A 20,260-nucleotide genomic window follows, 5' to 3' on the forward strand; every position below is an offset into this window, starting at 1 on the left:
CGACCCTGTCGAGGGCGGTCTTGCCCTCCGGGTCATGGTACAGGACCAAGCAGCGCCACGCTCGCTGACTCCCTGCCAGCTCCTTCACGTCCGCCACCGCTTCCTTCTCGGAGTACACCCCCCCTCTGGCCGCCTTGTCGACCACCGCGTGCAGAAAGGACATGCCCGTTTGGGCGTCGACGTACCTCCAGTCTGGCTGGAGTAACTGTCTGGTGAATGTTGGGAGACGAACTCCCGACGCCACCAGCGTCCTCCAGACCAGACTGGTGTCCCCCCCAGCGTATGAACGGCCGGACCCCCGAAGCCGCAGCAGCGAGCCCTTCTTGTTGCGGCACATGGCATACTCGTATGCCATGTTGATATCTTGGTCGGAAATGTCCGACCCGTGGAGGCCAATGATATCGTACTCGCATTTCTAAGCAGAGGACTGATACCACTTCGCAAAGACACCGGGGACCTCGTGCTGGGCGATGATGCCACCCAGCGCAATTACCTCCTTGCAGAGGGTGACCATGCTGGGGGCATCGATCAGCCGAAACGTGATCGACTTCAAGGGTTGACCCACGAACTGGGGCCGGAAGTTGACATCAGCGCCATGGTTCTCGATCAAGTCCAAAAACATGGTCCTCATGGAGCCACGGTCATTCTCCCTGATGACCCTCTTCACCACCGTGGTCAGTGGCGTTGATCCATTGCCATCGGCCTTGTTGATGTCGGCACCCTTTTGGAGGAGGAGGTCGATGACGAACTTGACCTCTCGCCAGACCCTGTACCAGTCGTAGCGTACAGCCTCTGTGGCCAGCAGAAGAGGGGTCTGTCCCAGAAGGTTGGACTTGGGCTCGTTGGGGTCTGCACCTTGGTCAAGCAAACTCTTCACTACTTGGGCAAGCCAGCGACGTGTGGGAGCGTGATCTGTCATGTAAACCTCCTCAATGGCAAAGTGGAGAACATTCGCGCCGTCTCTGTTGGAGATACCGTTCAGAGTGCTGTGATGAATGAGCTTGTCGAAAAGGGTTGCTCTTTCATTTGAAATTGCGAGGTGGAGGGGAGTGTCTCCGGACTTGGGCATTTGGATGTTGACGTCGCCTGGGTGTAGGTGCAGCATGCCAGCCGTGACATCGTGTAGGTTTTGCAGCACGGCAACGTGGTACATTGTGATTGCTCTATCGGTCTCATCAAGACTTTGCGCCAAAATGGATGAAGGGGCACGGTGATGGAGAAGACGACCGAGAGGCCGGTTCTGGGATACAAGGGGAATGAGAATTGCCTTCCACTCGCAATCCTCAAGAACCTTGTCGAGATGGATCGCCCTGAGGGTTTGGAGTTGCCCCCCTGACAGCAAGGGCGTGAGATTTTGGCACATGGCCTCAGCATCCGCTCCAAGCTCCAGGAGCTTCCTTACTTGCCCCAAATTGTCTCTCATAGCAGCGATGTGAAGGGGATGGGAGTAGCCATCGTCATGGTCGTACCGAACGTTGAAGTATGCGACGTGGTCTTCTGGGCGAACATAGCTTGCCAGCTTGGTGATGGTCCGAACACCGACATCGTCTTGCATCTCGTCCACTGCATAATACAGTGCCTGATGGTTGCCCTCATTCATTTCTCTTCTGTACAAGAAGAATTCGACGTTCTGGCGCAGCGTTTGAGAGCATCGGGCCAGTATATGAACCTCAGGGTAGTCTAGATAGTCAACCAGAACCCAAAGGGAATCTGGTGAGAGCCGCTCCAGCGGTGATCTCCCACGTGGGTAACTCATGATGCTTGTTGCTGAATCGATGTGTGGACTGCGCTGATCGAGTTGTTTGAGTGATAACTTGTGGTATATATGGTTGGAGGGATAGAGTGAACGACAAGCAGAACTTGGGAACGAAGAGCTTGAACGAGAAGAACGTATAGAGGGAGAAGAATGGGAACTGAGATAGCGGAAAGACGGCGGAGAAGGTATGGTAGTGATGAGCAGCCTTCTATATATTGATTGAAGTCAAGCTCTGGGGTGAGTAAAGCGGCGCTATATGTGCGACCAGTAGATAAAGAGCGTAGATAGAGTCGGATTCGAAAGGAATATGAAGAGTGGGTAGAGATAAGCCTTTCCAGAAGGCTTTGGGCTGAGTCTTCAGAACTGGTAGCGACAACAAGTGGAGAGGATCGGCGTCAACAAAGATGAAGATTGAGTTGTCGTATCGAGAGGACTGTGAGGGGAGTCTGTCAAGTCCGTGGAAACGATGGCTGAAAGTAGGATTGATCTCTGTGACGTAGATGAAGGTTGAGTTGAGATTCTTGTCGAAAGGACTGTGATCGAGCCTGTTGGATGTGCCGAGAAAAAGCTAAGAGTGTGGTGGGTATCGTAAGAGAAGATGTGTCTTGGGTAGAGGCTTTCTCAGAAAAGACCGTAGATAGCGTCTACCGGATTCGTCGAGAAGATGACAGAGACGAAAGCCAAAGTCAGTGGGAATGAAGGTTGAGTCTTTGCATAGGCAAGATCGTAGGCGAGTCGGCTGGGCCAACGGGGAGGATGCCTCGGAGTATCGTCAACGACCGTGGAGAAGATGAAGATGAGGTGTAGATCTATTCGCCACGACGATGATGATAGAAGAAGACGTGTAGAGAAGAATAGTGAGAGTGTGGTCGGTATCTCAAGACCAGATGAGTCTGGGGTAGAGAATCCTGCAGAAATGGCCGCGGTCGGAGTCTGTTGCGCCCTTGAACAGAATGTTTGGGAGCACAGTCGACGAACGAGAGAGAGATGAAGATGGGTGATAGATATAATCGTCACGACGAGGTCCTTAGACGAGGTCGGTGACGCCCACAGAGAAGAAGACCTGAACTCTGATCGACGTTGGTAAAGAAGGTGGAGAATGGGAACAGATTGTTGTGAAGAGCGCTGCAGGGAGAGTCCAGTAGGGTTCGCGGACCATGCAGAGGTGTGTGAAGGATGCTTCTCGAAGATGAAGAAGTGAGAAACAAGAGGGATATATAGCAGAGCGAGAGTGCTTGCTTGTTTATATGTGTGTGTAGGAGCGACTCTGTGAAGAGAGGGTGGTGATGATGACTGAGGGAGGAAGAGGGAGGAGAAAAACAAGGCGGAGAAGAGTGGGAGAGAAAACGCGTGTGGGTAAAAAAGGGCTGCATGAGAGAGGAATTGGTGCCTGGCCTGCACTCGTTGCCTCAGCAGCGCAAACGGACGAGCACTGCGAGAAATGGCCAAACAATTCTGCCAGCTTCAGGGCATCCGGGTGCTAGAGCATGCCCTGAGCGGCCCCCTCGCGCACTGATAGTGATATCAGACCAATTATGACCCGGCACGGTCCTCTGTACATGAAGTTATCACTCGAAGAAGCCCGTAGAAGAACGTTTCTAGAGTATTATCTACGTGGTGCCAGTGCCCCTGAATCTGCCATTCCCGTCGAGTGCACCCCGAGTGAACCCTCTGCCTCAATATGATGCTAACAATACCCATTTACCACAAACCAAGTCCCCTTCTACTCTCGCAATGCCATAGAGTTCGTGTAAAAGAGTTCGTGTAAAAGTGCTCATTCCCTGTCAAGATGCGCTGGAGATGTGAAATCATAGGAAACAGGCTGAACGAGGACACGCGCGAAGACCGCCGCTTCTTGCGCAGCGCTGAGGCACTCTACAGTCTACCAAAAACAGTTCCAGAGATTCCCTGCCTTCTCTTCTCTCATGGAAGGGTAATGGGCAGTCTTCCGGAGCGCGTAGTAGCATCGAGTGAGGGTAAAGCCTTGCAGCCGATCCGACACTCCCTCGCTGGACGCGCCCGGAAGCTGATTCTAGCTCTTCGATGATGCTAGAGGCCGAAGAGAAGCGATTCCGAGGCATTCAATCTTCCATCGTCGACTAGAACTCAGGGAGAGCGTGTAGACGAAGCTGGATGGGCTCGCTAGGTCAAACCGTTCACCCCTGAAAGGGAGTTCCACCACTCTCAGAGAACTGAAGGAGCAGGTATGACTTTCTGACTATCTCTATGTGGAAAGAAAGGATCTAGGAGTCTTTGAAAGCTTGCAGGTCTGCTGAAGCGAAGAAGCGATGGATCAACGCTGTTCGGTCGCGGTTTCTTGGCCAAGGATCGTGGGCTACGGTCGGGATCTTGCTTGGTGTCGGCGATCGGAGTCTCGAGAGAGGTAATAGAAGAACGAAAGACGACCTATCCATAGGCTACAGTTAGCACAGGTCGTCGTAGAATAGCGACAGCTACGGTCGAGGGGGGATCTTCCTTCGTCGCCCAGGTTTCCACCTCGGGGTCGCTAGTTCCGAGACAGTCTCGATTCCAAATAGCCAACTGTTTGATAGAAAAGCCCTGAACTTGAGTCCAGGCCAGACGAGCATTCCCGGCGATTCACAAGCGTGAGGAAGTGGTTGGAAGGGATGAATGGTGTCGCAGAGAGGTGCCCTAAGGGATGAGAGGAACGGATGAAATAAGGGACGCCCTCGTCTTGAAGAAAAAAGCACAAGGTGAGGATCAAACCGCGACAAAAAATAAAACAAGAAGAGAGGTGCTGGCGAGGGTGATTGGTCGTGTGTCCAGTCGACAAAGAAGAAACCAAGATGGTCCAGCCCAGGGTCCTGGGTGGGACACTGACGAGGGACCAGGACAGTGGAGGGGGGGTCCGTTTGCTTGTCGCGGTACTTTACTACCTGGAAACAGAGCCAGGATGGACGCGAGTTTGGTAAAGCGGCCCAGTCAGTGACTGATCTCAAGAGATTGGAATTATTACAGACAGTTTTCAGTTATCTATTTCTACGCTGCACAGCGGTTCCATTTCAATGGAGGTCCAAATAAGAACAGCCCCTGGTCCCTGGATCTGACGCCGTTGCATTTTGTGTTCAGATCCATCCCCACTTGGCGGGATCGAATCGAACTCTGTTTCGCAGACCCTGGCACAGGGAACCTTAGAATGACTTGGATGATGCGGTTGTCTTACGGCAAGCCATGTTGTACCATCTGTGTACATTGCACAAACTGATTGGAAGGCTGCATGAACGGCTCCTGTCGACTTTGTCCGCTGCAGGTTCCCGACGTCAGTGGACCTTTGTCGGTGCTGACTGTGTGACACCGGTTAGATCTTCTTTCTCGAATCCAAATAGTCCAAGTTCATGGTGATTATGGTGCAGATGAAGGTCTATTGCTCAGCTCTATCCATATTGCTGTCCTCGACTCCCTCCACTCTGTAGGGTGGCGCCCAGCAGGTCTGTGATCTCCTCCAGCAGCTGTCAACGGTTGTGGGCTGAAGCGAGGCCAATTTCTTACCAATGAGGGCGTGCGTTTTCACACGTGGACCCTGGCTGGGCCCTAGGCACCCCTGGCACAGACCCTGGAGCCTTTGGTGAGCCTCAGTGCAATGCCCTAACTCATCCATCACGGCTTCTAGTTGGTTCTCCATCTAAATGGGCGGAAGCCCACTCATCAGGAGATCGAGTGGAATACCTGACTCTCTTAGGGGAAACATAGGCATAGTGCCATCGAAGAGTAAATATCCAGCCTATTTCTGCCCTTCAAATAGTAGACCGAGCCCAAGCAGACTTTTGTAATTCGCCGAGGGGTATTCGTAGCTGGAGTAGTGACAGTGCCCTTCGTAGTACACTGGGAAGAATGAGATATCATAATAAAGCATCCATAAATTTCCTTCGGCTGTTCATCTGCCCTTCCTTGGTATCTTGCACTTGTTTTGCTGTTCAGTTTAAGTGATGGCGCCCGTAGTTAAGGTCGTATTCAGGAGGACGGCCCCTAAATCCCCCAGCGCAAAATCGCCAGTGGGTTCCAGGTTTGACTGGTTCCTCCTCCTCCAAACACCCACGGACTTCATCCTTCATCTTCAAATCATCCAGATAAACCATCGCAACACAAAACCAAGACTCCCTCGATCTCGAAATCACCACGATAATCATCAAAGGCTCGAAATCTGTCGGATCTACCGACTCCCTGCCCCGACGGCCAGTCCTCGTATCTTGGCTTGCGTTTGGCGATGCCTTCACGACTCCTGACGCCGTCGGAACGACGAGATCTCCACAGAATCATCAGAAGAGAACCGAAATATGACGGACGTTCCCGTACGTACTCATGCTCAGGCCGATCGACGGAGAGAAGCGACCCATAAGCCACTGCCAGTCCTTCCCTACACGAACAACGAACCGACAGAGCCACGAAGGCCTCGATAACACCAAGAAACGTATCTGTTTCTCCGAAAGCGCTCAAGGTTAAACCTTCGGGTTTCTGAAAGCGTATACGCCTGAGTGGCAGACGGAGAACGCGACGCGACGATGGCTGTGGCTGTCTGAGATCCTCATCACTGGCTGATCTGGCCTCAACCTGTGAAGCCGAACCAATAGACAAAAGTGAGGACCGCTTCGTCATTAGCTGACTTCCTGGGGCTTCTATTCTAGCATATTGTCTTGGAAGACAGCTGCTGCAGCGAACACTTCCCCCGAAAGCTATGGCTCAAGCACTTCACAGGCGCTCGCGACGATGAGGAAGAATACTCACCTCAGATCCGAAGACAAAGATTACTCCTCTGGGATCAGAGAAGCCCCAATGTCAGTAAATCAAACCCGCAAGAAGTCCGCCGACAGGCTCCAAGCTGGAGAAAGCCAGAGACGAGGCTCGTTACTTAGTTATTGCTACAGTTGAGATCTTTTAAAATCCATCAAAGAGGGACGATATGGGTTCGACCGGATTCCACGACCGACAAGGACGACCGTCACTGGGAACCTCCATTGCTGGGAGGGTGGCTACCAACCCGTCCAAGAGCGCTCAATAAGCCTTGGCCAACAGAGCCGAATAAAGCGACTACCAAGCTGATGGAGGCCGAAGTGGGAGTAGAACATAAAAGTCTTCGTTGACTTGCTCAATGGCTGGGACTCTGCCAGAACCACAGGGTTTTACAACTTCACAGAGTGACAGCGAACATTACAAGTACTACAACCACAAAGATCGTTCGGAAGGCAAGAATTCACATGAACACGAAGAAATTAGATGGACTCTTTGGTTATCACCTCTTTGACACTCAGCGCCGCAGCACCCAAAGCCAAGGGCTTGTCTAGCAAGTGAACCGACTCCTTCTCAGCCGCCTGTATCGAACACAAACAAGAATTCAATACCGAAAGACAATGGCTTGTCAACCACCAGGTCTGGAGAAAGATGCAAAATCATCAATCTATTGGCACAATACAGAAAAGAAAGCCAGCTTAACCCAGACGGGGCGCTGGCGATCTTGATGAGCTTACAACCATTTATCCTAAGGCCCAAGGCGGCACGGATGCATGCTAGATTTGGAATCTATCATAAAATACTATAGAAACTTGTCTTCTGCAAGCTTCTTAGCACCTAACCAACAACTGCAATCCAAAGCCATCTGACATTTATGCCTGGAAGAGGTTCTTCATAGCCACCCGTCAGATCTCAGTCATTTACTTCGACCGGCCTCAGGCATGACGCATCTACTCTACTTCAGGCTTGCACTAATGGTCAGTCTACAGGTCCTAGTCTTCGGGCTGTAGCCCCTGTTCAAGCAGTTGGCCAACGAGCTGATGCCCCTCGGGAGAAAATCATAGCCCTGGCCTCCCCCCCGTAACTGGTCATCTATTTGAACTGAGACACGGACTGTTTTTGCTGCATATAAAGCTAGAAGCGGTAAGTAACTCTCCAGTGGCTCAGATGGGTTTTCAGTACTATAACCTGCCCAATGACAGGTCAAGATACGGACCGAAGCACCTAGGGGCAGGTAGTTAACAACAGGGGATAAAGACTCGCTACTGGCCATCTATCTTTATCACTGGTTCTGGTGCTTAAATGGGTTGATAATTCTGACATATTCGTCATACAGATCTTACTTCTATCGCATTTTTCGACCGTGGCTATAGATTGAGAGTCTCAGCAATCACAAGACCTAGCTTTACCGCAAAACTGATACTGAAGAAGCTGTCTGATCGTTGAGACCTTTCGCTTTCTCAAGCTAGCGTTTCCGGCCGAATCATCGCAAAATTCTTGGATCATAAAAAGGCGCGGGATAGTCGAAAGAAGACGACTGCTTACGCCGAAGAAAATTGGAGAGTTGAAGAGGGATTTGAGAGATTGTCTCGCTCATCTCTGGGTCTCTCCCTTGACCTACCGGCCCAAGTGGCACCATCGTTTGAGGATTGCTCAAGACCTTCGCCGCAACACTGAGTTTGCGATTCCGCGAGAACTGTTGAGTCTGTTGGTTTTTGGTGGGTTTGAATTCTAACTCTGACAGAATATTGTGGTTGGTCGATCTCAACTCTGTTGTGACGTCGGCGCCATGACACAACATCGTCATCATTGAATTGCCGTCCTTTGCCACCTTCATTCTACACTCGCGCAGATGGGAAACCGCCAGTATTTGGCCCAAGTACCAGCAAAAAGCCATACCAAAATCCCATGTCCTGTACAAGTTGACCTTTCGCCCCTATTACAGCAGCTTGGCGTTTCTCACCACGTCGCCTTGGCAAGCGACTTCGATTTCGAACCACACCCAGTGATGAGAAGTATTCAGAGTTTCTACAGAGCGATCATATAATTTAATCAATGGGAGCATCAGCCGTAACCTCCCGTCATGTCACGCGCCACAAGATGGAAGTTGATGGTGTCGTGACACTGTGTGTTGTAACAGTTATAAATACGAATTGCCTCCAAGAGACCTTTTGGCGCAAAGAAGATGCTGACCAAATACTTGAGACCCTTAATCAAATCGAGTCTTATCCCTCGAAACAAGCCAGCAAGGATGACTTCGTCCGCGATCGAGCTTCTCAAAGCCCACGTTACGCCTTTCAACTCTATTGCCGAAGATCGCGATACAATAACGAGATACTTCGATAGCTTCGGCGACTGTAAAGTCTTGCTCATTGGCGACGCCTCCCATGGCACCTCCGAGTTCTACTCCGTCCGCGCCGAGATTACAAAGCATATGATCGAACACCATGGCTTCAATATCGTGGCCGTCGAAGCCGACTGGCCTGATGCCGAACATGTAGATCGATATGTCAGGCGCCGGCCAGGTCCAGGACAGGGCACCGCAGAGACGGTTCAAATGGCAAAGAAGGAGGGAAGAGAACCAGCTTTCTTGCGCTTCCCCACGTGGATGTGGCGCAACATGGAAGTTCATGACTTTGTGGAATGGCTACGGGATTACAACAATGGACGGGAGGAAGGTGACGCGACCGGGTTCTATGGTCTGGACTTATACTCTATGGGAACGTCCATGAAGGCAGTCATCGACTATCTGGATACTGTCGACAAGGAAATGGCAGAGCTGGCACGGGAACGATACGGTAAATTGATGAGTTGGGGTGACGATCCACACGAGTACGGACTTGAGGTCTTGACGACTGCTTTTAAGGGGTATGAAAGGGAAGTTGTTGACATGCTGAAAGATCTCTTGAGTAAGCGCATGGAGTACTCTGCCTGCACCCGTGATGGTACCGAGTTTCATAGCGGAGAGCAGAATGCAAGGGTTGTTAAAGGTACGACACGGAGGAGAGATGGCTTCACAACTGTGCTGACTATTCACAGATGCTGAACACTATTACCGGGCCATGTACCACGGCCGTGACGAATCGTGGAATCTCCGAGACACGCACATGTTCCAGACCCTCGTACGAATCCTCAAGCATCGCGGCGACAAGGCCAAGGCCATCGTCTGGGCACACAACAGTCACATCGGCGATGCTCGCGCCACCAGCATGGGCTGGTCCCGAGAAGAGCTCAACATCGGTCAGCTCTGCAAGGAGACGTACGGAAACAGAGCACTCAACATTGGAACCGGTACCAATACCGGTACCGTGGCTGCTGCGAAGCGCTGGGATGGAGACATGCAGGTCATGCGAGTTCGACCAGGGCTTTCGAATAGCTACGAGGAACTGATGCATGCCACGGGCATCAAGAATTTTGTTCTGGACCTGCGTGCGAAGAAGTGTGATGAGCGCCTTCGGAAAACCCTCTGTGAGCGTCGCCTAGAGAGGTTCATCGGGGTGCTGTATAAGCCTGCTACGGAGAAGCAGTCGCATTACTCAACTGCGGTTTTGCCGGAACAGTTTGATGGATACATCTGGTTTGACCAGTCGAGGCATGTTGGGACTTTGGAGGTTCATCAGCCAAAGTCACCTCTTGAGTATCACGAAACTTGGCCGTTTGGGTTGTAACTACACAACTGGTATCTAGTTCAGATTGACAAGCCACGGCGATTCTCTTTCTATTCAGCGGATAATGATTGTGATATTGTTCAAGTTTTACAGCTTTACGATACGTGATGCACCAGGATATTCAGTGAAAACTGGCAAAACGGCCAAAGCGAAGATCATCACGGTGCACTCACGAGGGTCAAAACAGTATTGACATGGCGTCACAAACAAAGGGCATTCACTCAGCAACGTCAGGTTTTAGCCTTGAGGATTGCTCGTTAAGGAGTCATCGCGCAGCTTTGGTCAGTCCCGTCTTACCTTTGCGGTCTGCTGTCTGAAGCCAAACCCAAGATGGGCCAGCCACTGATCGACGGCAAACTTCTGTCTTGTCTCATATTGTGTCAGAAAAAAATTGGTTTGAAAGAAAGCACCAAGGATTCTCACCATTTGCTGTATGGAGAGGCCGGATTAGACGAAAACGTTCGTTTCGTATTCGATTGGTCGCAGAGCCAAAAGCTGCTACTCAGTTCCAACCGCAGCAAACATTAGTACCTCAAAAGTGAAAAATCCATACCCACGCCTGACACCCTCTATCACAAGAAAAAACCAGATAACCTTCTCCTTGGGTGCCTAGTAGCGATGTCGGGTGGAGTAATCCTTGGGGCTCACGACGAGACCGCGTCCCTTCTTGGCTCCTCGGTAAACAGTCTCAAAGATGTCGATGAGCTCCTGCTTGTCCTCCAGCACCCACTTGATCTTGTTGTTGTCACCGGTACCCAGGTCGATCATCATGTGCTTGTTGCGGAAAAAGAACATAAGGGAGCACGGGTCGTAGAGCTCGTACATCTGGTTAAAGTCGGGCACCTGGTCGATGTCGCACAGGTAGATGACAGCAAAGTTGCGGACCTTGTCGGCGATCTTGTAGAGGACTTCATCCTGGCGCATGCAGTCTGGGTCCCAGTCTCTGCCGAAGCGGATGACGACGAGGCGGTCCTCCTCTGGCGCAAAAGTTAGCTCAAGTTTACGGGGGGGTAGAAGAAGGGTTTGGCTTACCTGAGAGGATCGCTTGGTCGACGTGCCAGCCAGTGTTGAGATGGGGAAGAACGACGGAACCCATGATGAATGTGGTAAGTGGTTTGGTCGGTGTTGATGGTTGGGTCGCGAAGATAATGGAAGGTTGGTGGATTGCCTTGTTGGTGGAGCAAAGATGGAGGGAAAGATAAGATAGAGGGGCACGGTTAAATACAGGAGCCGGGGCTAGCCTCTTTTGGCTCAAGGTGAGTGGGGCTTTCACCGCACACCGAACTGATTATCACCAGTCTCAATGTGCGCGGAGTCAAGTCTATAAAAATGGTGTTTGTTAAGGTCTCTCCAGATTCTACATATACGGCTGATTTAAGTATTGGTAACTCAAATGTTCTTGGTAGTTTGCTTTCCCAGATTCGGCTATTTCTTTAACATTGGGTGAGATGCCCTCGCTCAGACTGTCACGTCTGAATGCCCTCATAAGTATTGGAGACTGCTAATCAATGTCTCACAATAGGAGCAAGGGTTTCTAGATTTAGCTATCGGTCAAGGTGAACTTCTTAGCGTGAACCTTAAAGTGTCACTTAAGAAGAGTAGGGGCCCAAAGCTTCACCAGGTTACCAGAGGATTGAGATCAAACGATTGAATAAGCATTACGAGGGCAAGCGATACTCTAAGAAGACTCATCAAACTCATCAATGACACTCTTGGGTTCCGTGTACTTGCCCAGAGGCTCAAACTTGAGGTGGTCAAAGCCGAAACCTTTGGGTCCTCCAATCTCGATACCTCGTTCCGAACCAGTCCATCGGTCACTTGCCGCAATACCAAGCACTACAACGAGCAATCCATATCGGTACTCGGGTGTCCCGACTGCCTCTCCGCTCTGTGCGTCAATCAGACACACCAAGTCAGGGACTATGGCGAGCACATCCTCCTGTCGTTCCTCCTTCCGGTCAGGGTGGACTCTGATAGCAGCGATGTTTTCGTTCTTGAAGGGGACCTTGATGATACCCCTGAATTGCGTCGAGGGTTGGTCTCCAGCTGTGCCATCATCATCATCTCTGATGTCTGCACCCTCGATGAGACACTCGCCATAGACATGGCCGTTTCTTAGAGTCCTCTCAACGCCAACAATCTTGCCCTTCCAGAGAACCTTTCCGGCTCCGGGCCCTCCACACTCGTTGATGATTGTCTCAGCAACATTGTCCACCCTGTTCTCCTTGCGAGCTCTCGCAACTGCACGTCCAATCCTCCACGCTTGGGACAGTGTATGCTTGACTACCCAGCGTTTGGTCTCCGCGCCCGTAACTGGTGCGTCTGCACCTGCTACCTGGGAACCCATCTCGCTCAAGGCAGCTCGCAGAATACGCTCAACGGCGGCGTCGGAGGATGCCTTGGGCATGACGATCACGTTGCCGTTGCCATCACTGAGCGCGATTGGAGACCAGATGGTCTCCCTCTCCTTGAAGACCACCGGGGTTGTCTGCCATTTCGTCGGGTATGCTCTACCCATCCAGTCGCCGTCCACAGTCGGAACGTCCATTTGTGCACTGGATCCCAACAGCAGGCCAGTGAGGCCGTTGGCACCTCCAATTTCAACGGAGATCATGTGAGTAGCTGATTTCTCGCAGATCTTGTACAGCTCTTGTTGCGCCTCGAGGAGCTCGTCGCCTGCCAACTTCTCAATGGCAACAGTAGGACTGCCTGCTCCGCCGCCGCAACCAACCTGGGCATTATCAGGGAGATCTTCGGGGTTCACCACACGGACCGTGGTTCCGTTTCGTAGTAGAGTTCGAAGTCGAATCATTAGCCCGTAAGGATTTCCGCCGCCTCCTGTTCCAAGGATGTAGGCGCCCGTTGAGATCCATTCCACGTCGCGCTCTGAAACGTTCCAGATGCGATTCTTCACTTGTGGGCGATAGGCAAGGATATCAAAGTCGTCTTCAGCTTGTGTATCTCGTTGAGAGTCCTTGTCCTTTGCTGTCTTCTCATAGTGATCCATATCCAGGGGTTCCTCTGACTCGTCCTGCGACTCGGACACAATATCCTCTCTCGAGAAGTCAAAGTCTCCGGTAGCTCGAACAACAAAGCGAGTTTTGTTGGCAATGTACTTTCAAGACGTTAACGGCTGGTGGAAACCTCTGGGTAACACTACTTACCTGGAGCGGCAGCGTCTCCTTCTCAACCATGCTGACAGTCGACCGTAGCCCGCCGGATGCGACGGTCTTCTCAATAGCCTCTTGGCTGACTTCTTCGAGGAGCTCGGTGGTCGACTTCAATGCAGTTGATTTGACGGTATCCACCACTGCACTCACCCTCGCGATGGCGGCGCCGATTGCATTGGCAACCTGGGACCACTTGGGCTTCAGCACCTTGCTTGCTCCCTTGAGTTCATCAGGGGCAATGACAGCTCCACCGCCAACTAGAATGACGGGTATGTCTTGGGGTGATGTTTTCATGGTGTCGATAATCTTTTCTAGCTTGTGCTGAATCATCAAGGCGACCTTGGAGAGCTGATCGTCCGAGAGCGCGCCTTGAACCAGAGCCGAGTCTCCGATCTTCAAGCTCGGGTTGGCTAGGACGGCGCAATCAGTTGAGGTTAGTACCTTTCCGCCAAAGACCACAGCTTCCTGGGTTAGTTTATATCCCACACTGTCAGGTCCAACTGACACGCTGCTGTTTTTTCGTACAATGGAGCCTCCGCCAAGGCCAATGCTCTTGATGTCTGGGCAGGAAAAGTTCATTCTCACACCAGAAAGATCATTGTAAGCCGCCTGTTGGCGAGGGAAGCCAGTTTCCAACAACAGGCCCACGTCAGTTGTGGTTCCTCCTATGTCGACCACCATCATTGCTTCATCCAACTCCCCTTGTACCAAAAAGGCAGCACCTCTCATACTGTTGGTTGGGCCACTTGAGAAGGTTCGGATAGGTAATCGCGCGGCGAGATCACCAGAAAGAACAGTGCCGTCGTTCTGGCTGATAAAGATAGGGCACTTCATGCCAAGCCGCCTAATAGGCTGATGGAAGGACCGAATGGTTTTTCGGGCAAAGGGTAGAATAGAAGCGTTCAGGATAGCGGCATTCTCTCGTTCAAGGAAGCCAAGTTTGGCAACCTCTTTGGAACACACGACGTCGATATCAGGGATCTGAGCCTTGATAATCTCTGCGGCCCTCTCTTCTTGCCTTTCCACCGTGTCGATGGGGCTGAAAATGCCGATTACAACCACGCTCTTGATGCCCTTTTGTTGGATAATGGCACATTGCTCCTTGATCTCGTCTTGGTCGATGTCAGAGATCAAGTGCCCATCAACTTCTAACCCACCCTTGAGGAGAGCGTGATGGCCCAGAATGAGGTCCCGCATGTCGGCAGGCCAGTCCACACAAGGAAGTGTGTGCTTTGAGAAGGGTCCGCAAAGACGAAGGATGGCAACTCGAGACAGCCTTGCTGCATCTCTCTCTATCACAGCATTGACGAAATGAGTAGTGCCGATAGTCACACTTGCAATGTCGTCAGGGCTGATGGCAGCCGACGAGAGCATGCTGGCGATGGCATTGTCGATGCCAACGCTGGGGTTGGTTGTTGTTGGTTCCTTGTGCCATGCTACAACGCCTCTATCCGGAGCAGAGGTCTGGAAAGGATCGATGATGGCGCCGTCGGTGTTTGTTCCTCCGACATCGATGCCAATCCGTAGGCGGCGTGATGCTGTGCCTGTAGTCATGATGAAAGACTAGGCGCTCAAGAGCGAGGTGCTGACTGACGTCAAGGGTTCGACTTGGGCGTTGTGAAGAAGAGGAGCTCGTCTGGATGTGAGCCTAATCAGGTAGAATATGTACCTGATACGTGAATGGATGGCACCCGATGCCGGCGTCCGGGATGTATTCCTTCAAAATGGCTCGGTCTCCGTCGGGTGGGCAGGCGTCGCCTCCAGCTGTGGGGTCTTGACATGATGGAAATGGGCTTTCGTATGCGCATGCATGTATGGATGCCAAGACCTGAGTTCTTCGAGAGATTATCAATTGTGGAGAGCGAGCTGTTGATATCTTGATCAAGATGCATATTGGGATAAAAAGTAGAAGATCGGAGTCAAATATTGGCAGATTTCTTCAAAAATCAGGTCAATTCAAAGTAATCAAGATTGCAGTTAACGCCGCGGCTTATCAATCTGTATAGGCGGCTTCCATGTGAGAAGGAGTGGGCTTGCAGACATCATCACAGGGAACGGGGAGCAAGTCACGTGATGCTAACAAGATATCGAGCAGCCAACCCTAGAGTTTCAAAGGTACTTCATCTGTAAAGGTGCCCTATATCAGACAAGCTTTCTAATGCTAATTAGTGGAATAGTAGGTGGGAATTAGGTTACGGTATGGAACCGTATGCATGGATAGTGGAAAATCGGTAGAAATGGTCACTGAACTTGGACAATTTAGTTGGGTTATTGGGTAGTTGTCCCGGCCAACTGACAAGTCGGTCCTCCAAGTTCTGTTTATTTTCTCAGTGTCTTCGTGGATCTTTTTCTGTCTATAGTAAAGTCTATCCCCCTGTTTAGAATCCTCCAGACCATCTCAGTACTTTGGTGGTTTGATGGTGTTCCGTATGTTAACTCGAACCAGGGCAACAACGTTTAAGCCTGCGAAGAAGGGGATCACATAGTTCATGCACCTTAAATGGAAGTGTTCTCATGGTCTTTGTGCTGACTAACCCCTTGCGTATTTGGCCAGGTCTGAGATACTACATTCGACCGGGCTCATGTTGGCATTGCTGACTGCCCAAGATGGCACGTATTGTTGGCCTGAACCCCATTTCCTTGCCCTCGAAACGTTATCGCTGAACACCAAGAGATATACATCGATGCCCAGGTATCTAGGCCCCGGATGTGATGTTTCGAAGAAGCTGGCAGGCAAGCAAGCATATGATGAAAACCCATTCCGCTCGTGTCCGACTCAAGAGGGGCTCTGTTAAACGCCCAGAAGTTGCGGTCGGTAGTAAAGAGAGATAATAGCAAGCTTACAGAACAATGGCGTTGTCGTTGCCACCACGTCGACATAACGTCCCTTTGGTCCTGATGTTACTGGCTGGGTGAGTACTCCCTTAAGAAGACGCCCCCCTTTCGCCCCCTCTGCTCTTCATTATTTCGGATTCTTCGTTGGCCTTACCCTTTGGGTTACTCAACTGCTGCCTCTTCTTCTTCCTCCTTTGGGCGACTATACTGCGCTCCACGTTTTTGGCCATCTTACCCGAAGATGTAACAGCAGTAGGCTCTTCTGCATCTTTCTCTTTCTCATTCCCCTTCTTTCTTGCCTCATTCTTATTGCGCCGGACATATTTGGCAGCATCGCCCGCACTGAGGACAGACGTGAGTTTCTTTGGCGTGATTGCCAGGGCCATTTGGGCCTCTTCAACAACGCCGCTGTATTCATCAGAGGAATAACCCTCTTCCTCTTCCCCCAAAAGGTTGTCCTCCACAGACTTGTCTTTGCCCGAGGGCTGCTTGTCGTCAGCCGGCATGTTTTCTGTCAAAGATCGAGGGTATCACTGGGGACTTTGTTAGAGAAGATGGGGAATGACGATTTAGCAGATGGATCAATGAGGCTCGTCGAAGTGAAGTTCTGTTGCGAAGAAAGGCTTTAGGATGTCCAGAGTTGATCGGAGCAGCTAAATACCCTCTCTCAAACAGATTCTCACGGATACAGACGTTTAGAATGGGAACAACCCCGTTGAAAATTAGAAAAAAGCAATAGGAATTGAATAAACTATTCAAACAATGGTAATTAACCTTATTTAATGTTTTCATTATGCCCATAATGCCTCCATTTAGTATCTGTAAATGGGCATTGACTACGGTCAATGGTGAACACAACGTAACACAACACTGCAGAACACATCTCACTTCATTATGTGTTTGAAGAAGAACAAGGGGGAAGAATGAATGGAAACAAGAGGAACTTTTATTAAACTCCATTCTGTTCGGTGACTATTGAATGCCGTACTGGCTGACTCTGCGTTACATATGTAGATAGGGTAAATGTAGAGACTTCGGAGAAAACACCAACTCTTATTATGGGGTTTGTTTGATGGGAAAATATTATGAGCATTGTACAAGGCGTCAACAGAACAGATGATCATCGTTGGAGATCCTAAAATAGCCCCATTCACACGAGGCTTCAACGAGCAACCATCCATGTAATTCTCCACTGCGACCTAGCTTGCAGCTGATGGGTTAAATTAGGCCGTTGGGCGTTAGCTGGGTCGTATTGAAGCCGCATGATGTGCAGACCATAAATAAGTGCTTATGCAGACGATGTTTTCCTCAAAAATCATACCGCTTCTTAAACACTGCAAAGCGAGTATGGATGGCCCCGAAACTTCCCTCTATCGGCCACTGGGCGACGACGAAATACGCCTCATCACCGTACACCCTCATTTGGTGAATGGTCTAGTCAGCTGCTCTCTCGACACATTTTCCCTCACAGAAACGAACTCCGTATTCAAGCAATTTCTTCACAACTACGACTCTCCAAATAAGCCGAGACGGGGGTTGATCGCAACATGGCGGTCAATCCAACGGGCCAAGGGCACCCGCCACCCTCCAGATCACCGCTCAATGAAGTCCTTCACGCCCTTGGATACTCACTGTTTCCGATACACCTGGGGAGACTTTGCTGCGATGTCGTACACTTGGGGTACAGATGAGGCGGGGAAGATCATTGTCAACGGCCAGGAAATGACGGTGACCAAGAACCTCGAAGATGCGCTGCGAGAACTGGGCAGCGACGGTGGCCGCTTCGCCAGAAGATACAAGCTGTGGGTTGATGCGATATGTATCAATCAATCTGATATGGAAGAGACAAGCGAGCAAGTGGCCCGCATGAGAGAGATCTACAGCGAGGCATGGGCGGTAGTGGCCTGGCTAGGGCCAGCTGGAGACGAGAGCGACCAAGGAATGCGTCTCCTCTGTGCTCTCTCTCGCCTAGATGACAAGGAAAAGGACGATTTGACTGCTCTTCTCGAGCAAAACCCTACTATGTTTGGAGAGTTTGCCTTTTATGGTCTTCACAGTCTCATGAAAAGAAGATACTGGTGGCGGCTCTGGATCATTCAGGAGCTCGTCATGGGATCGAAGTCGACCATCTTGCGGTGTGGAGGAGACACTCTTGACTGGGAAACCTTTAGCCGCGGAATCTCATCTCTGTATCATGGAGGCCTATGGTCTGCCAAGGACTGGCTCTTGAAGGGCGAGATGAAGAAGAAGCTGGCCAAAGACGACCCACGCTGGGTGACAGCCAGTATCCATCTTGTCCACCAGAACATACGGCCTTTAAGCGAGTTCGAGTTCCAAGGAGGAGAGAGACAGGGCATGAGAAAGTTACTTGAACTCGCCATGTCAGACAGCCGCGAGGAAAAGGACAAGGTCTTTGGCCTACTTGGAATGATGGAGCCCAAAATTGCAAAGCGTATCATTTGCAAGTACTCCAAGTCAACGGCAGAGATCTTCAGTGCCACTTCAACTGCTTTCATAGAGCACTACGGCAATCTTGAACCACTCAGAGAAGCGAACCCATGGGGAGAGGCTGATACTCCGTCCTGGGTAGTTGACTGGACTTGGAACGGAAGACTGCGTTACTCGAAGCCAGAGAGCGTCTTTATAGGGGCTTTCTGGACTCCAGGCACTCCGGAACCGCGACCCGAGACCATGTACTGCGCAGATGGCCACCGAGACACGCTGTGCTCTGTGATCTCCAACGGAAAGCTACTGAAGTGTAAGGGGGTTATAATAGACAAAATCTGCGGCTTAGGGGCGTGCGAACGAGGCTACTTTGACTGGGATCCGTCGTCCATAGTCCAGCCGACAGAGTGGCAGAGTGTCTATGATGATACAGCCTGGGCTCTCTGCAGAGCGATGCTACTTGGGCGGGTGTCAAACGGAGAGCACGTTAGCAAACGCCACTGTGCTGTCCTCAGTCTTCCAAGAACATACGAGGCGGCATTCAAGCAGTTTGAGGCGTTGGGATGGACCTGGATGAAGGAGCAGGAAGCCTACTACTTTCGCTGGGTGAGGTGGCACAAGGCCCACGACGAAATCATCATGGCCGGTAAACCTCTCGGAGATTATTTTACGGAAAAGATCCCGTGCAACGCGTCAGAATTTGATTACGCAGAGGTCTTCCTGGCGGCTGACCGGACGGGTATGGGAAGACGGCTCATGTTCACCAGCCGGGGTTACATGGGATGGGCGCCTGACAACCCATATGGGTCGTTGCAGGACCAGATTCGTGTTGGCGACATGGTTTGCGTCGCCTATGGTTGTAGCACGCCGTTGGTGATAAGACGTGTGGAGGATAAGTACCACGTCCTTGGAGAGGCATACATTGAAGGCTTGATGGATGGGGAGGTGATTGACTTGGTGGAGAGAGGGGAGCTTTTCGAAGAAGAGCTTATCTTTAGCTGACACTGCTTCAATACTCCAAATTCATAGATGAAACAAGGCGGAAATCAGCAGAGGCGGTTTGTGAAACCGAAGCATAGAGAACGCTGTGGAACAAAGGCCACTCACTGTCAGAGTTGCCTTGATCCTCCATGTTGAAACCAGCTGTCCATCGGTGAGGCGGGCTTGAAACTGCTGACTCAGCCGCCACGCACGGCAGCTTCCCCAATCGCCCGCCCGTCCACAATCCCAGCTGCGCATCGCAGGCGCCGCAGCTCCAGCTCCGTCATCACCCAAGCCTGCCTGCGTACGCTACTCTTACTTACATTGCCACCATTCTTGCGTCGTCACCTTCTCCAGGCATCGATATTTCTCCCTGGCGAGCTTCTTTATTTTTCGACTGCCGATTTCTCCTTCGCCTTGCCCCGTTCCCCGAAATTATGGTCAAATAAGCGCCCTGCTTGCGATAGGTCTGCTGGGTTCGATCGTCAAGAGCTTCGCCTACTCGAAGCGCACCCGACCCTTCTTCACCAGATCAGCCCAAACAGACCAGGTGCTTAACAATCCGACTCTCTGCATTTCATACCGACCTCCGGCGTTTTCATCAGCTTCGCGACTACGTCACACGAGAACACAACCCAACAACTGCACACGGCGGTCCA

At 51.2% G+C, this 20,260-nt stretch overlaps 5 protein-coding genes across 5 annotated transcripts; 2 read left to right on the forward strand and 3 right to left on the reverse strand.

The window, feature by feature from the left end:
* Window positions 1-415: 415 nt before the first annotated feature.
* On the reverse strand, window positions 416-1,600 carry LRP88_10206 (uncharacterized protein; the record flags this gene model as incomplete). Its single annotated transcript, XM_083246672.1, has 1 exon — window positions 416-1,600. The coding sequence occupies one exon, from the start codon at window positions 1,598-1,600 to the stop codon at window positions 416-418; it is 1,185 nt and encodes a 394-aa protein (XP_083097785.1).
* A 7,153-nt stretch (window positions 1,601-8,753) lies between these two features.
* On the forward strand, window positions 8,754-10,170 carry LRP88_10207 (erythromycin esterase-domain-containing protein; the record flags this gene model as incomplete). Its single annotated transcript, XM_083246673.1, has 2 exons — window positions 8,754-9,492; window positions 9,542-10,170. The coding sequence occupies 2 exons, from the start codon at window positions 8,754-8,756 to the stop codon at window positions 10,168-10,170; spliced, it is 1,368 nt and encodes a 455-aa protein (XP_083097786.1).
* A 609-nt stretch (window positions 10,171-10,779) lies between these two features.
* Window positions 10,780-11,266, reverse strand: LRP88_10208 (U4/U6-U5 snRNP complex subunit DIB1; the record flags this gene model as incomplete). Its single annotated transcript, XM_083246674.1, has 2 exons — window positions 10,780-11,147; window positions 11,203-11,266. 2 exons carry the CDS (start codon window positions 11,264-11,266, stop codon window positions 10,780-10,782), a joined length of 432 nt encoding a protein of 143 aa, XP_083097787.1.
* Window positions 11,267-11,848: 582 nt separating this feature from the next.
* Window positions 11,849-14,894, reverse strand: LRP88_10209 (hydantoinase/oxoprolinase family protein; the record flags this gene model as incomplete). The annotated part of the gene is made up of 2 exons (XM_083246675.1): window positions 11,849-13,285; window positions 13,335-14,894. The coding sequence occupies 2 exons, from the start codon at window positions 14,892-14,894 to the stop codon at window positions 11,849-11,851; spliced, it is 2,997 nt and encodes a 998-aa protein (XP_083097788.1).
* Window positions 14,895-17,522: 2,628 nt separating this feature from the next.
* Window positions 17,523-19,622, forward strand: LRP88_10210 (heterokaryon incompatibility protein-domain-containing protein; the record flags this gene model as incomplete). The annotated part of the gene is made up of 1 exon (XM_083246676.1): window positions 17,523-19,622. One exon carries the CDS (start codon window positions 17,523-17,525, stop codon window positions 19,620-19,622), a length of 2,100 nt encoding a protein of 699 aa, XP_083097789.1.
* Window positions 19,623-20,260: the final 638 nt, after the last annotated feature.

Source organism: Fusarium phalaenopsidis, assembly GCF_050370095.1.
Source record: "Fusarium phalaenopsidis strain FUZ10S chromosome Unknown contig_32304, whole genome shotgun sequence".
NCBI lineage: Eukaryota > Fungi > Ascomycota > Sordariomycetes > Hypocreales > Nectriaceae > Fusarium > Fusarium phalaenopsidis.